Source organism: Pteropus medius, unplaced genomic scaffold (assembly GCF_902729225.1).
Source record: "Pteropus medius unplaced genomic scaffold, Ma_sr-lr_union100, whole genome shotgun sequence".
Classification (NCBI taxonomy): Eukaryota; Metazoa; Chordata; class Mammalia; order Chiroptera; family Pteropodidae; genus Pteropus; species Pteropus medius.
Window position 1 is genome coordinate 29,366,194 of NW_024352787.1, and position 16,292 is coordinate 29,382,485.

At 48.7% G+C, this 16,292-nt stretch overlaps 1 protein-coding gene across 1 annotated transcript in view; it reads right to left on the reverse strand.

Moving 5' to 3' along the window:
* The window catches only part of ZAN (zonadhesin), a 33,459-nt gene that overhangs the window by 7,266 nt on the left and 9,901 nt on the right, over nt 1-16,292 (reverse strand). Inside the window, exons 14-34 of the mRNA XM_039848933.1 lie at nt 15,103-15,287; nt 12,951-13,092; nt 12,657-12,773; nt 12,027-12,151; nt 11,639-11,784; nt 10,858-11,001; nt 10,394-10,501; nt 10,114-10,283; nt 9,246-9,448; nt 7,960-8,101; nt 7,439-7,686; nt 7,021-7,201; nt 6,609-6,720; nt 6,132-6,226; nt 5,644-5,820; nt 4,630-4,838; nt 4,236-4,377; nt 3,560-3,807; nt 3,302-3,466; nt 2,967-3,091; nt 2,306-2,619 (exon numbers count right to left, since the gene is read on the reverse strand). Coding sequence (XP_039704867.1) covers nt 2,306-2,619; nt 2,967-3,091; nt 3,302-3,466; nt 3,560-3,807; nt 4,236-4,377; nt 4,630-4,838; nt 5,644-5,820; nt 6,132-6,226; nt 6,609-6,720; nt 7,021-7,201; nt 7,439-7,686; nt 7,960-8,101; nt 9,246-9,448; nt 10,114-10,283; nt 10,394-10,501; nt 10,858-11,001; nt 11,639-11,784; nt 12,027-12,151; nt 12,657-12,773; nt 12,951-13,092; nt 15,103-15,287 — 3,498 coding nt within the window. The remainder of the gene's footprint in view (nt 1-2,305; nt 2,620-2,966; nt 3,092-3,301; nt 3,467-3,559; nt 3,808-4,235; nt 4,378-4,629; nt 4,839-5,643; nt 5,821-6,131; nt 6,227-6,608; nt 6,721-7,020; nt 7,202-7,438; nt 7,687-7,959; nt 8,102-9,245; nt 9,449-10,113; nt 10,284-10,393; nt 10,502-10,857; nt 11,002-11,638; nt 11,785-12,026; nt 12,152-12,656; nt 12,774-12,950; nt 13,093-15,102; nt 15,288-16,292) is intronic.

Below are 16,292 nucleotides of genomic sequence, written 5' to 3' on the forward strand. Positions count from 1 at the left end.
CTTGCTCTGTTGGAGGAATTCAATAAAACTCTTTAGGCAAAAGTAGTTGTGAACAAATGGAAATGTTCAAGGATAAGAAGAGTCCGAAACATAAAGATGTCAATTCTCCCTCAGTTATACATTTAATATGATCCTATAAAATACACTAAAAGGATTTTGTTTTTTAATAGGACAAGATGATATTAAAGTGGAGATGAAGACAGAAACAAACCAGAAGAGCCATAAAAGCTCTAACAACAACAACAAAAGAGCAGTGGGTAGTGATTCTCCCTATGAGAAATTAAAACACCTTTTTAAAATTCTTAATGATCGCAAAATTGAGTTACTAGTAAGTGAAGAGAGATAAAATAATGGAAGGGGAGAGAAGGCCCAGATTGGGACCCAAATCTGTATGGGAATTTAGTATAGGATCAATTGTGGCATTTCAGTCAGTGGGAAAAGAGAGACTGGTCATTTAATAATGCTGGGGGAAAAAAAGTTGATTCATATCTTACACTAGATAAATCCCATGGATCAAACATTCAAATACAAAAAAAAATAATGAAATCATAAAAATACTAGAGCAAAACATGGGCAAATTTTTTTAAACTTCAAAGTAGGGAAGATATTTGTAAATATGGCTCAAAATGCAGAAGCCATGAAACAAAGACTAACATACTCAACCCCACAAATATATATATATATAGATTATATATATATACATATGTCTATATGTATATATAATTTTTTTCTGCATGGCAATAAAAGAGTCAAAGATGAAAAAAAGAACTGGAAAACTTTTTATAACTCATACTACTAATAAAGAGTTATTTTCTGTAATAGATAAAGAACTTCTATAAAATAGTTTGAAAAGACTAGCAACCCAGTGGAAAAATGGTGAATGGTATAAAGAGAGTTCACGGAAAGGGAAATTAAAATGGCTCCAAATATATGAAAGAATGCACAATCTCATTCATAATAGGAAAAATGCAAACTAAGTTTACTTCGCACATATCAGACTGGCAAAAATCCAAAAGTGTGACAATGCTCTATGTCAGTGAGACTATGGCGAAATGGACACTCATTAGATGCTAGTGAGAATGTAAATTCCTCACCTCCTATGGAAAGCCAATTGGCAACATCTCTCAAAAGTACAAAGGCACGCAGTCCTTGACCCAACAATTCCACTTCTAGGAATTTATCCTACAAACAGTAACGCAGAAAATCATAACTGCCTAAGGTTATCCACTACAGCACTGTTTGCAAGAGCAAAAGATTGGAAACAACTAGAAAGTCCATCAGTAGGAGACTAGTTAAAAAAATGATAAGTGAATTATGATTTAATAATGGAATATTACGCAGCTACAAAAGAGAATGAGAGATGGCTTTGTGACATAGAAGAGAATATCTGATGTGGAAGGATCTCCAAGCTAGATTGTCAAGTGAAAAAAATAAAGTGCAAAATACTGTGTCTCGTATGCTGTTGGTAAGAAAATAACGAAAGTAAATTTGTATTTGTATGTGCACAAGTAAAACACCTCTGGAAAAATACTCAAATGCTGATAACAGCATGTTGGGTACTGGGCCCATGAAGTCCGGGTGGGAGGGAGACTTTTCCCTGGGGCTCTTTTAATGCTTTTAAGTTTTTGAACCATGTGAATGCATCACATTCTAAAAACACTTTAATCGCAGTTAAAAAATTTAAAAGGTTCTGGAATTAAATAGTGGTGATGGTTGCAGAACCTTGAGAAGACCTAAAAACCAGTGAATTATACACTTTTAAAGGGGTGAATATTATGGTTAGTGACTAATAATTTTTAAAAACTTTTAAAGGAAAGAGCTATAGAAAGATGCCTAGAAGTCTACCAGGTGGGGAGAAGAACTTTCCAGGCGCAGGAAGCAGTGTGTATAAAGGCAGAGAAGAGGGTGGAAGAGCAAGGCCTGTGTGAGGAATGGGTCCTTTGGTGCAGGTGATGGCAAGGGCACAGGATAGGGGTGAGAGAGGAGAGGCCGGGACAGAGTGCAGGATATCGTACATCTCAGACGGGAGCTTGGACTTAATCTTGCAGGCAACAGTCATGCAGGGGAATAACACAATCACATTTCCTTTGGAAAGACAGTGTTGGCGAGGAAGCAGATGAGAAGCAGCTCGTGCTGTCCTGGTGGAAGGGGCACCGGTTAAGAAGTTATTGTAAACAGTGCACGTCAGAGCCGGCAAGGTCAGACATAGGTCGCAAACAATAGGTAAAGAGAACAGGGCAGCTATAAGGGATCCATAGACAGAAACAGGGTTGGGAACTCTTTGGGGGCAAACATAGAGGACACTCACGGCAGAAACTGCTGTTTCTCCAGACTGAAGGCTTGAATCCCTGGGCCTGGCAGGTGGCCTCAAAAGCTTGCAGAGACTCGCAGAGGGCACGTTTCTGGCCTCCAAACTCACAGAGATTGTGCATACAGCTGAGCAGAAAGGGCTTAAGGGCCACGTGGGTGGCACACTTAGTCCAGGCCAGAGGCTGAAAGGCCACTTGGCATTGCTCCTGGGCTCTCGCTAGGTCAGCTGGCCTGCAGTTTGCATTCCGCTTCTCCCGCTGCCCTGCTTTGGTCTTTATCTGGTCATCTTTCTGGTTATCTTGTTGGCAACTGGGAAGGGAAAGGGGTCATCAGAGGGACACCCACTGCCCCACCTATGAAAATGATTTGGCGCTCCCAAATAACCCTGAAGATGCCTCTTGTCTTCACTGGAAAGCAGGTCTGAGCTCTGGCCACCCTCCATCCAGCCTCAGTTCCCTCCCACGTTTTGAAACCAAGAAAGGAAGACTTTCATGTTTCCCCAAATAGATTCCCAGAACCCAGAAAGCATCCCACATCAAGTTACACACATAAAGGATAACAGAGCGCTCTGATCTCCCTACCCTACGTGTGCCATACAGTCTAAAATGCCAACTTGTGTTCCTATGAGAAGGCAGAGAGTCTCTGGGGACAATTACTTGGGGTCAGCCTCCTTATCTTGCCAACTGTCCACAAATTCGAAGTCATTCTGCGCTACTTCGTCACTGGGCATCGTTAGTTCATCCTCTTCCTCACCATTGAAGTTCCCGCACATGCCACAGGCCTGGGTGGAGAGAAGGGAGTCTCAACACAGGGTGGGGCTGGGGGGCGAGGCAGGAGAGCACTTCTTGTTGGCATCTCCTTTTCCACTCTAAAGAAAAAGGCACACTGCACAACCCTCTCCTGTTCTGGGGAGTGACTTCTTGGGTCTAGGGCCCCCACCCTTGGGGGAGGGGCTGACTCCTCTAGGAGAAGAGCCAGCTGTTTTCCTCACCTTTCCATAATAGGCTCTAGAGAGTTTGATCTCTAAGAACCCATTGCCATCAAACTTGACTTGCAGCAAAGTGTTAACACTGAACACAGTGTAGACACCGTTGGCAGAGATGCTGACACCCCGGATCTGGTTGGTCGAGGGAAGGGTGACCTGTTTGCCATTGATCTACAGAGGGCAGGATACATGAGTAGGAAGAAAGACCAGAGCCGTCTCCCCAGAGTTTGCTTCCTTTGTCCCTGCCCATGCCATGTGGCTCACCAGCACAAGGTGGCCCTTTTGCAGGGTGACCAGGGAGTGATAGATGTCAATGTTGACCTGGTGGAGGTAGAAGGTGGGGGTTTGGCCTTCCCTCTTCCCATTCTTGCCACTGATCTTGAAGAAAGGCAGGTCCATGGTAGAATGGCATATTTTCACCAGGGTGTAAGTGCAGGTGCTCTTGATGGCATGACGACTGCCATCAAAGCTCACATAGCGGGAATTATCTGAAGTCCTGCACACTCCAATACCTGCAGGAAAGGGAAGTGGTTGAGGAGTGCCCAGCCTCTAGCAAGAATAGGTATTCTCTCTACATTCAAGAAAAGGATGTGAAGATGAGGGGGTCTCCAAATGGAAGGAAGATAAAGAAAAGAATAGAAACAACGCACAAGGACCAGGCTGGCATGAGGCTTAGGGGTGGAGCGGGTGTTATTCTGCCAGGGAGAGACTTTTAATAACCCATCTAAGTCCATGGCCGCTACAGGAGAACCACGAGTGACCCCAAGGAGCCCTTCCCGACAGACAGTACAGTGGTCATCTTTCCATGCCAGATGTCCTTTGGTATAGCAAGGCCACAAACCCGAGTGCTACAGATGGCAGTGAGAAGAGCGTTAGGGGGAACTGGAAAGAACTCATCTTGGTGGCTATGGGTCCTTCTCCATACTCAGTGGCTTCCTACCGTCCCGGCAGCGTATCAGCCCATCCAGGGGCCCGCACATCTGGTTAGGCTTGCAGGAGGTTTGGAGGCAGGAGATGTTGTTATAGGTAGAGCAGGTGCAGAGCCTGGAGCAGGTTTTGTCTGCGTACCAGCTCTCCCCAACCTGTGGGGCACGGGCATGCAACAGAAAGTTGGAAGCCAGAGACTGGGGCCCCAGCACCCCAAGCTCCCCATTAGGCTCGCTTCAGTCAGTGATAGCCTCCATCACTGCCCTCTCTCAGCCTTTTGGCTTCTGGGCTTGCTCCTCAGCCCCCAGCACTGGCTCACCCAACCCTTTCTCAGGCTCTGAGTCCTCCTGCCCCCAAACCCATAGAGCTGGGAAGGGCAGGGCACCCCTTGTGGTCTGGTCTCTCACCGGGTAGTAGGCCCCCCCTGGGTTGATACAGCCGCACTGGCTGAGGGGCACGCAGGAGGTTCCGCTCAGGACGTGGCCTTTCTGGCACTCGCAGCCCTCAGTACAAGGCAGTGCTGCCGGGCAGTCTTGTGGGGCGTTCAGGCTGAGGCAGGTGGCTGGGCAGGGGTTGGCACAGGGGCTATAGCTGCTGCCAGATGAGCACTTCATAGCTAAGAAGAAACCAGTGTTAGGAAGGGCCTGAATGATTTCTGGCTCCCTGACCTTGGGGCATCAAAAATTCCTGGGAATGTCCATTAGATGAGTGGATAAACAAAATGGGGTCCATCTATACAATGGAATATGATTCAACCTTAGAAGGGAATTCTGGCACACCCACTACATGGATGAACCTTGAGGGCATTATGCTAAGTAAAACAAGCCAGACACAAAAGGACAAATACTGTGTGATTCCATGTATATAAAGTCCCTAGAGTAGTCAAATTCATAGAGACAGAGAGAATAGTGGGTGCCAGGGCTGGGGAGTTAGTGTTTACTGGAGATAGAGTTTTAGTTTGGGAAGATGAAGAAGTTCTGGAGAGGAATGGCGGTGATGGTTGCACAACAATGCGAATGTACTTAATGCTATAGAAGTGGCATTAAAATGGCAAATTTTGTTATGTATATTTTACCACAATTTCTTTAAAAAAAAAAAAGAGAGAGAGTTCCTGAGAAAGACAGGAAGAAAGGGAACAAAGCTGGCCTAGGTAAGACGAGAAGGAGGCAGTAATCAAATGAAGGAAGAACTTTTTGGTGTGGTGACAGTCAGATGGAGGAGGCTTCCAGTGCAGAGACACATGTAGAGGATGGGGTCTGGGGTGGAGAGACGGTAGAGTAGAGAATGGATGAGGTCTTATGTGGGGACTGAAGGCCAGGCTGTGAAGCGAAGAGTGAAGGAGCAGAATTTAGAGAAAAGAGGAGAGGACAGGGTTTGGGGGGACCCCTCCAGGCTGCAAGAACGATGGTCAGGTCACTTACGGCAGAAGGTGCTATTCCGCCAGGCGGGGGTCTGGCCGGCCTGGGTGCAGAGGGAGGCATAGGCCTGCAGGGAGCGGCACAGGGTCAGGGCATCACCCTTGGTCCCACACTGGCCATGCACACAACTGTTGAAGCTGGAGTGCGGGGGTACCACCCTGTGGCACTGAGAGAAGGGTCCTGGAGGATGAAACCACCAAGGTATGAGAGAGGAGAGGAAGCCTGGGAAGGGAGCAGAACCAGGCAGCTGCTTGGGGTGAATCTGACATCCATTTCCATCAAAACCTGTATTTGCTGAGAACCTACTGCCTGAGATAAAAAAAAAAGGGGGGCGGGGGGCTGATCCATCAGGCTCCCAAGAAGGTGCACACTGCCTCTGCATTTCCATCTGCCTTCCTCCTGACTCTCCATCTTTTTCATGTCTTGCTCTTCGTCCCTCTCTGACAAGTACTGGGGGAGAAGAAAAGGGGCCAGCAAGGAATGAGGCTTACCCAGAGGGTTAATTAAGATATCACAATTCTTTTTCCAGATGTTTGTCTTTTTCTTCCCCTGGCATCTGAGAGGCTTGCCACCAGCGATGAAACAGCTAAACAAAAACAGGGGAGAAAGGATAGAAATTTAGGGTTGGAGAAACCTTCCCCAAAACTGAAACAAAAGTGGAGAAAAAAACAGGGAGGTGAATAAAGACAGGAGAAAAGAACAAAGTGGTGCCTTCAAGTAAGAAAGCCAGAAAATACAGCAGGAAGGAAGAAGGTTAGATCTCAGGATGGACTGACCAAAAGAGTTCTTTAAAGAGACAGATCAGTAAGCATGGGAGAAATCAGCAGGCAGGGGTATGGGAGGTTAGAACGACCTTCCAGCAACTCTGGTCTCAGAGAGATTGGGGCCTACAGAGAACACCTGTAGGCCGCCCACTGAGGCTCCTCCCCAGGCCCATCTCCATGAGCCATCCCCCATTCCTGGCTCACCCAGGTTCAGAGTACTCATTTGACTTCCAGGCAATCCCCAGTTGCATGGAGCTGTTTGCAGCCTTTTTATCTGGCTTCAGATTGTCATCTAAGCTGTTGTTGTTGTAGTTCCCTGGAGAAGGAAGCAGTTAACAGAGGCCACAGAGGTGCCCTGCTAACAGACCCAGCCCCAGGACCACCACCTTCCCCCAAGAGGCCCCCTCACTCTGCACTCCACAGACTAAGGTTAACCCTATCTTTTTCTTCACTTCGGGCTTCCCTTAACATCCACCCTCATGCCAAACACCCTCTACCTATGAACTGATGGACAAGCACTTAGAACACCTAATTAGGTGTGTGTATGAGCAGGATGCAAACAGGCTCCTTCCTCCCCATTATCCTGGTTTTGCCCCCAGGTGCCCAAAGAACTCACCACATAGCCCACAGAGCCGGCCAGCGTAGGAGGAGGGCACTGTCACTTCCACCAGGTGGTTCCCATCGTAGCGAACTCGGAGCCCAAAATCCGTGTTGAGGAGGATAAAGTTGCCACTGGGCCTCATGATCACCCTACCTTGTAAAGGCCACACAGGCAGGGACACCCGGCGACCATTCAGCTACAAAGGCAGGGAGGGCATGGTAGTGAAAGGCATTTAGAACAAGGACAACAGGGCCAACACCGGGGAGCAGGAGAGGGGTGGCAGGTGTGTTTCAGGAACTGAGCTGGGTCTGCTGCAGGTGATCTCCAGGGGCTCTACAAGCCAGACAGGTGGACCTGCGGGCAAGGAGGCGCAGAGCAGAGGTGCTGAGCAGGGTGGTGGTGTGGGGACTAGGAGGTAGGCGGAGGCACGCACCGTGACCTTATGGCCTTTGATTAATGAGATTTTGAGGTTGAAGACCTGGACGTGAACGGCTTTCACGCGGGATACCTCCAAGTTCCCACCTTGGAACTCGTTGGTAGCGCTCACGACGAAATAGTTGTCGAGGGCCCTCGACCAGCAAGGCTTGGTCAGGGTATAGCCGCAAGTGCCCATGAAATGGTGCAGGGCTCCATCAAATGTCAGGTAGTGGGGATCCCCTGAGACAGTGCAGGTGGCAGACCCTGGGGAGGAGGAGATGGCGTTCAGAGGTGCACTGACCCTGTGCTGACATCCTGGTGAGTCCACATTGGGGTGGTTCCTACGGCTCATTGGGTGGTCAGCTTGGCTTGAAGAGGTCAAAAGACTACCCCAACCTCACTGCTGTTTCTGGGCAACTGCCTTCCAGCACTCGGTTATGCCCCAGCTCTCTAGGGAGCCTGCTTTGGGGCAAGGCCATGCTCTTGCTTGAGGCCATATGGGCAGCCCACCTGCTCACCTTCCACCTAACCGCTCACCCAGGGCATAGCAATCATAGATGCCATCCTGCTGACGACAGACCTCCTGGGCCTGGCACTTCCAGAGAATACAGTGAATTTTGTTGTTGCGCTCACAGACACAGAACTGACTGCAGTCTGGCTTGAACCACTGCTGCCCTTCCTGGGGGATGAAAGGAAGGAAAAGAGGTTATTCCCAGGTCTAACTATTAGTCTACTGCTATTCAGATCACTTGCATGCTCACTGAGGAGGCATTCCTGTCTTCCCAAAGCTCCTGGCTTAGTTGTAAAAGTTTGGCATTCCATCATTTGTTTGTTCCTTCACTATTTTAACAGATATTATGTCTGCACTTTGCCAGGGGTTAAGGATTCAGCAGTGAACTGGATGGACAATGTCCCTGCACTAAGAGAACTCACAACCTAGTGGGGGCATTAAACAAGTAAACCAATAGATCATGTGCTCCAACGCGATATGTACCCAAAGAAGACAAGCAAGGCACCAGTGAAAGCTTCCTATCCTCGACACACACAGTAAGCACTTGCTTTAAGAGTTTAGAGGAGTGCTTTCTGACTTTGCCTATTAGGAAGGCTTCAGGGAGGAGGCAGCATTTCACCAGGGCCTCAGAGGAGGTGAAAGATTCCAACAGGCACAGGTTGCTGGGTGGCCGGAGGCAGAGCAGGGTGAAAAGGACTGCAAAGAAGGTGAAATTGATAGGAGAGAAAGGCATAGACAAAGAGTGTTCAGTGGGCCTGGAATGGGGACTGAGGGAAGGAGAACCAAGTGAACTTCATGTGGTAGAAGGCTTTGATTGACATCAGTGTCATTCCCAGGACTGGGTGGGTGAGGGACAGGCAAAGAAAGAAGTGAGAAGCTCCACAGCCAAGGGTCTGGTTCCAAATGCTGCCTCTGAGAAGACTGTGAAGATCAAGGCCCAGGAGGAAGTCGTAGTCCTTCAGCAGAGAAAGGGGCCCTTGGTAGGAGAGGAGCAGTGTTTGGCAAGAGTGTAGGGGAGACACAGATGTATGAAACTGACTCAGGGACATGAAGGGTAGGGAAGATGCAAGGAGAGAAAAGCAGGGGTCTCAGGCTCTGCCAGGCAGTGTGGACAGTAACTGTTAGGATTCCATCCCCATCTGCATGAAAAGTACTAAAGCTGAAAAAAGAAAAAGGGAAAGGAAATTGGAGCCCGAATTTCCCTAATCCCAGCCCTATAGGATCAGGCTGTCCCCCAACTTTCTTTCTTGCAGCAGACTTCAGATCCCAGAGAAGGGCTGCATGGCCAAGAGGCCCAGCCCTAGCAGCTCACCATGAAGTAGCCGGCTATGGGGTCGAGGCACCCACACTGGGACTGGGGGACGCACTGAAGACCACTGAGGATGAAGCCAGGGTTGCACTCACAGCCCTCCACACATCGGTCCTGGCAGGACATGCCAGAGAACCTGGAATGGCAGGTGTCAGGGCACAGTTTGGCGCACATCGTGTACTTGCTATTGGGTGGGCAGGCCAGAGCTGGTGGAGGGAGAAGCACAGGTGAGAAGAGTGTGAGGCAGGCCGGGGACAAGAGAAAGAAGATCGCTAGCTAGTTTGTAGCCCAGAAGTCAGAAGGCTGACAGCTAGAGGCTTCTGCCCTATGTTGAGAAGAGAAGGACTGGGAGAAACATGCTGAGGAGCTCAGCTTCCACCCTGGGCCTGGAGGAGCAGCCTGCAGGGAGCTACCAAGAGGCAGGTCCATGGGAGCTGTTATGTAGATGTGCCCAAGGTGAGTGGTCAGGGTGGAAGGAGAGCAGGGGGACCACTCACATGGCCTTGATCAAGGGCATGACCCTGCCCTAAAGCAGGATCCCCAAAGAGCTGGGCCATAACCAACAGTGTGCAGTAGTCATGGCAACCTCCCATCCACGAGTCCTCATTTTATGTGTGCATTGGGCAACCTGGGCAGGCATACACCCGTAGGCATTGCCATAGCCTCAGGCAACTGGGAAGGCTTTCTGGGTTTGTAAGTGACCATGATTTTCTCAGTAGATATTTCTGACTGCAGATTTCTCTGTCCATGTGTGGAAGCAAAGGGGTTCAACCAGGCGCCCTCAAGCCTGTGCTAACACCTTTAGATGCCAGCCCTCTGCTCCCTTCCATGTCTGAAGGAATGGGGACCTCTGCTTCTCTACACAACTCACGGCAGAACTGGGGTCCTCTCCAGGGCTTCACCATGTAGCCAGCATCCTGACAGGTCTCAGTCAAGGCCGCCATATGGGCACACAGCATCTGCTGCAGCCCCTGGAAGTTACACATGTCATTCATGCAGTTGTCAAAGAACAAAGAGGCCATGAGATGAGGCAGGCATGCCCTGCAGAGAGAAGCCAGGTCAGAGGGACGGAAGGGGCAAAATCTCCCGCCTCCCGCTCGGAGGACCCCAGGTGCCAAGTGCCCCTCCACCCACCCTGCTCCCTTTCATACTCAAAGGCTCCATGGGAGACTATGAACCGTCCACAGAATTCTGGCCCCGACAGAGTGTTCTGTAAGGCTGAGCTGCAAGATGGGGGATTTACCGGGTTCTTCCGGCACCTAGAAGAGACCCACCCCAAATGCCGTAAGGGCAAGGCTAACCCATCGAGCCCTTACCCCAGCGGTCTCCCCTTTCTCGTCAATCCCTAATGGAGAACTTTTGAACACCAAGCCCTAAAGGAGGTAGAAAAACCTGGGCCGGGCAAGCAAGAAGGGGGCTGCTCAGAATTGCCTGAAGACCATTGATGACAGGGCTGAGCATGGTGGTAATGAGTTCATGAACTTGGCCAGGACAGAAGTGGGGGCATGCAGAAGAGAAGAGAGGAAAAAAAGGGTGATACCAGTCAGGGCGTTTGGTTCTTAGAAGGGACAAAGGAGCAGGCGGGCAGAAACAGAGATGGGGCGTCCTCGCTCACTCCTCGTCTTTGTCCTCCACTGTCTGCCAGCTATTGCCCAGCTCCTCCGCATCTCCTGCTGGCCTGCCATCGGGCTTCTGGTTGTCATTGCTACTGTCACCGTCATAGTTGCCACATAAACCACAGAGTTTGCCAGAGTAGGTCCTGCGGGGGGCCAGGTGAGGAGGAAGCGTTAATGAGAAGCGGGGGCCTCAGTCATCTGAGGACCACAGCAGAGAGGGGATGAGCGAGATGGGTGGAGGATTGAGAGGTGCAGGTTCCTATCAAAGGGTCTATACAAGGTGCAAGGCACACAAGGACCTCACAGCTCTCACCCCCAAGCCATCTTTACAGATTCTCCTCCTCTCCTTCATCTGCTCACACCCTATTTCCAACCATAACATACCTCTTTCTTGCCCTAAGACGTTCCAATTTTTCCCTTCCATTTGCTGTTCACTATTTCTATAAAATTTTTCCCTTGCAAGCCACTCTTTCTTGAAGACTGGGATCAAGTGACCGACTACTCTTCTGAAAGTTCCCATAGCCCATTAGTGACTCCTTCTAGCACATTCCCAAAGCATTGTGTGTATATCCTGCTATTATCACATTGCCCTGAAACCATTTCCTCCTGTCTCCTCATCCAAAAGGAGGCTTGTCTCCAAAAGGTAGGAGCTGGGCGCTTCCTACCCAGACAGAGAATTAGTGCCTGGAATGGAAGGGGAAGCGAATGAGAGAGTTTGGGGAGAGGGAGAGAGGCAGAGTGGGGAGAAGTGGCAGCTGCCTCCCCGGATTGCCCCCTCACCTGGGCACACTCATAAACAGCTGCTGGTCACCATCCCATCTCACTCGTAAACCAAACGCAGTCTGTAGTTCTACAAATCGCCCACTTGGAGTCAGGAAGATGCCTTTAGAAGGTATTGCTGGGAGAGTGACTTGTCGACTCCCAACCTGGAAGGTGGGGTTGAAGAAAGAGAGAGACATATCTGAGGGTCAGGAAGATCTCCAGCAGACTCCTACATCCATCCTCCATGGCAATCCTAAAGATCTCTTCACTTGGAGTGCTCTGGACCCCCTCCCTGAGAAAATCTGTAGGCTGCAGGAACTGGCCAGTACAAGGCCGAGGCAGCCCACAAACAGGCTGAAGCCAGGCCTGGCAGCCTCAGCAAGGTTGAGCAGAAAATGGGACTCACCAGCGTGCGCCTGCCCCTGAGCAGGGTGATGTTGGTCTCGGGTAGCCTCACGTAGACTTTGTTTAGGCAAGACGTGCCTTCCTGTCCTCGCTTCTCATTCTTCACCATCACCCTGAAGAAGGGCACTGGGTGGGGAGAGGAATGAAGAGTGCCCAGGGGTTCATTCGACAAGCATTTCTGAGTATCCCCTGAGGGGGATCCATACCTGGCACTGTGGGGATAAAGGGTTACAGAGACACCTGCTCTGCAGTTCGAGAGGGAAGCTCGGACCCAGATATGAGTGGGGCATGACTGTCTGCCTCTTCCAGAACAGTCTCTCACAGTGTGCTGATAATGTCTACCCTCAGTGGACTGGGATATCTTCCAGGGCAGGTGTTTGTGCTACTTCTCTGTTCCCTTTATTGCCACTATGCCAGGTGGGCATCTCAATAAAAACTGGCCGAGGAAGCAACTGATAAAGAAAAGTGTCTTAAAGTGCATTTTCCCCAGTAGTCTGCTACTGAGAAAGTCTTGCTTCTGGGGTGGGCATGTCAACCCTTATTTTACTTGCCTTTCCTATCTGCTCCCATGCCCAGCTGTTCTAACCTAAGACCCGTTACCCAGGCCACAGGGGCATCTCCAGGACCTTACCTGTTGAGTTGCCACAGGGTTGTGCCAAGATGTAGGTGCATTTGCCCATGAAATTAAAGTGCCTCCCGTCAAAGGTGAGATAATGAGGGTCTCCATAGACAAAGCAGGTGGCAGTGTCTGCCGAGAGGAGAAAGGGGACCATGTGAAGCTGATTCACCAGTCTAGGTTCCACAGCCAACTCCCCCACCCAACGTCATGTCCCAGATTCTCTGGTCAAGGGAGAGATTGGGACCCTGGTGTCACACCCACTCTGACAGGCTGGCAGGTGGGGACAGCATGAGGGGAGAGTCTCACCATAGGGGTGACATCTGTACTGGCCATTCTTCAGCTGGCACACCGTGTGTGTCCCACACTGAGAGATCTGGCACTCTATCCGACTTCCAGGCCAGCAGCGGCAAAGTTCTGTGCAATTGGGGCTGAACCACTCTGCCCCAGGCTGGGAGCAAGGGATTGGGGGTCACAACACTGTATCTCTTAGGTAGACTCTGTCAACCTGTGCTATAGGCCCCTTCTCCTCCACCACACCTGCAGACCTGACCTTGCTCATACTTGCTCTTCCTCTTCCCACCACCTACCAGATGTTCCTGGACATCACAGGACATTTGCTCATGTTTTTCTCGCACCCTGGAACGCTCTCCTTCCTCCTTTCTAGGTCAGCAGGTTCAATTCAAGGGACACTTCTTTCTCAGGAAGACTTTCCAAACCTCCCTGACTAGGTCATCATCATAGCTCTGGGTACTTTTCCCTCCCAGGACTTACCAAACAAGTGCATTTAATATTTGGCTTTGGTATTATTTGATCATAAGCTCCCTATGAGGGACCATGTCTATCTTTACCCACTGTCTTAATCCCAACACATAGCACACTGCCTGTCCAAGAGCTCTCATTCAATAAATACTTGCTGAATGAAAGAGTGAACCAAGACCCAATGTGTTTCTCAGAATCTGACAGCATTAGGAGAATAAGGACTATGCCTTATTCACGGTGACTCCAATGCTGAGAGGGTTCAAAATACTCAATAAACATTCATTGAATATATAAGTGAATATATACTCAGTTAATACATGTCTTCCAGAGTAGGGAAGATTCTTGATGCTGACAGATTGTTCTACTCAGGTTGCAGCTGAAGCTATTCCTAACCCTGACACAGGGACACCCAGGAGACTAGTTAAGAAGACTGGAGTGGGGGAAGAAGTAGCCCTCGAAGAGACAAGTAGGAACTCTGACAACCAAAAGAAGGAACACCCGGAAGTGAGAAGAGGCACTGGACACTAATGAATAGCTTAATGCACCATTAACAGGTTGCATATGGTAGTTATCATAAACTGCTAAAATAATAATAACTAACATTTATTAAGAAATTGGTCTGTATCAGGATCTAATTTCATCTTTACAACCATCTAATGAGGTAGAAAATCTTACTGTGCACATTTATAGATATGAAAACAGATTCAAAGAGGTAAAGAATCTTGCCCAAGGTCACTCAGCAAGAATGCTGGACCAAGGATTCAAGCTTAGATTGGCCTGACTTTAGGGCGGCTCTGTCCAATACAGTGGCCATCAGTCACATGGGGCCTCTGAACTCTTGAAATGTGGCCGGTTCAAATTCGGATATGCTGTAAGTGTAAAATACACTGGGTTTTGAAGACTTAGTATGAAAAAAATGCGACTGTAAACAATCTCATTAGTAACTATTGACTACATGTTGAAATGAGAATATTTGAGATTGAGTAGATTGTTAAAATTAGTTTAACCTGTTTCTTTTTTTAATATGGTTATTAGGAAACATAAAACAGCTTGCATGCTGCTCCTTTTGGACAGTGCTGGCCCAGAGTGTATGCTCATCAGAGCCTCTGCTCTTGTTGAATCTCCCTCCACCCCCAGGGAGAGGGGGTGGACATCAATGAGGGGAGACAAAAACAATAACTGCTCTTTTTCACCTATCCTATCAGGATTTTCAAGTTGCTTTGGAAAAACATTCTGGAATACTGTTTTCTGCCCTGAACATGCCTACTCAGTGTCCAGGGCTCTCAGCATACCCAGAGACCCCCAACTTTCCTCTGAATGGAGATGAAGGACCTGCACACCCTGGATGGTCTAGTGTCTAATCAAGGCTGCCAGTACAGGACAGAGAAGTACAGAAATATTGAGACTGTTAGGAGCACTTAAGCACAGGGCCATGGAATGATGGAATCTTCTGCACAGCCCAGCATCATGCCCAGTCAAAGGGGGCACTCAACAAACATTTATTGTACGAACAAAGATGACAATCAAAACCACATGCTGAATGAATCACTCCACCATTGTGTAATCACTGCTTGTGAACTGATCCTTTGGGATTGTCCCTTGGATCCAAATTCACCTCACTTGGGGAGCAGATGGAACCAGAACCCAGATGTTCCACTCGCAATCTCCCACAGGAGATCTTGGCATTCCATGGTCTTACCTTATAGGAATTGTTGTTGTCGAAGCAGTTACAGGAAGAGGCATTGATGCAGTGGGAGTCATTAAACAAAAAGCCAGAATTGCAGACACAGCCAGGCTTACAGAGAAGTCCGCAGTTAGGCTTGGGGCTCTGGCAGGATGCCGGGCAGGCGCAAGGTTCGTAGTGGGCATTTGCGGGGCAGCTTGCTAAGGGGAAAACAGCCTCCATCAAGCCTCCACTCTACAGCATTTCCCAGGGAGACTTCTCGTTTTTTCTCTACCCCCACACTCAAGTTCTTCTCTAAGAAGCAGGCCCATATTATTCAGCCAGAAAAAGGAATGGAGTCCTGATACAAATTACGACATGGATGAACCTTGAAAACATTATGATAAGTGAAAGAAACCAGTCACAAAAGACTACATATTATATGATTCCATTTGTATGAGATGTCTAGAACAGGTAAATCCATAGAGACAGAAAGTTGATTAGTGGTTGTGAAGGATTGGGGGTGGAGAGGAATGGGGAGTAACTGTTAATGGGTACGGGGTTCTTTTGGGGGTGATGAAAATATTCTGGAATTAGAAAGTGATGATGTTTGCACAATCTTGTGAATATACTAAAACAACTGAATTGTACACTTTAAAAGGAGGAATTTAACGGTATAATGAATTGTATCTCAATTTAAATAAATGATAAGAGTAAGTAAGCCTGGCATTTGGTTCCCAACTACCCCCACTCACCCATGCCCTGCTATCCCTCTCACTCAGCGTAGTCAGTTATCATTTCTTTTAAAGTCACCATGTCTGATTTATCTCTCCTCTAATGCTATAGTTTTCTACTAGAAGCATCCCTTTCCATAATTCTCTCTCCTAGTCACATTCTCTTATCTTCAGCCCTTGTCCAATGATCACATACCTGGAATAGGTCTAGGGGTTGCAGTGGTAGCCAAGGTCACAGTGGTCATGGAGGTTTGTGGAATAGTAGGAGGCATTACCAGGACTGTAGGCCCTTTGGGTACAAGTGTTGGGCTGGGTTGAGGTGTTGCAGGAGCTGTGGGCCTTTCAGTGGGGACAGTCAGTTTTTCAGTGGAGAAGGTGGGCTTTTCAGTGGGGACCATAGTTTTTTCAGTGAGGATTGTAGGTTTTTCTGTGGGGATGGTGGGCTTTTCTGTGGGGATAGTGGACTTTTTTGTGGAAATGGTGGGCTTTTCT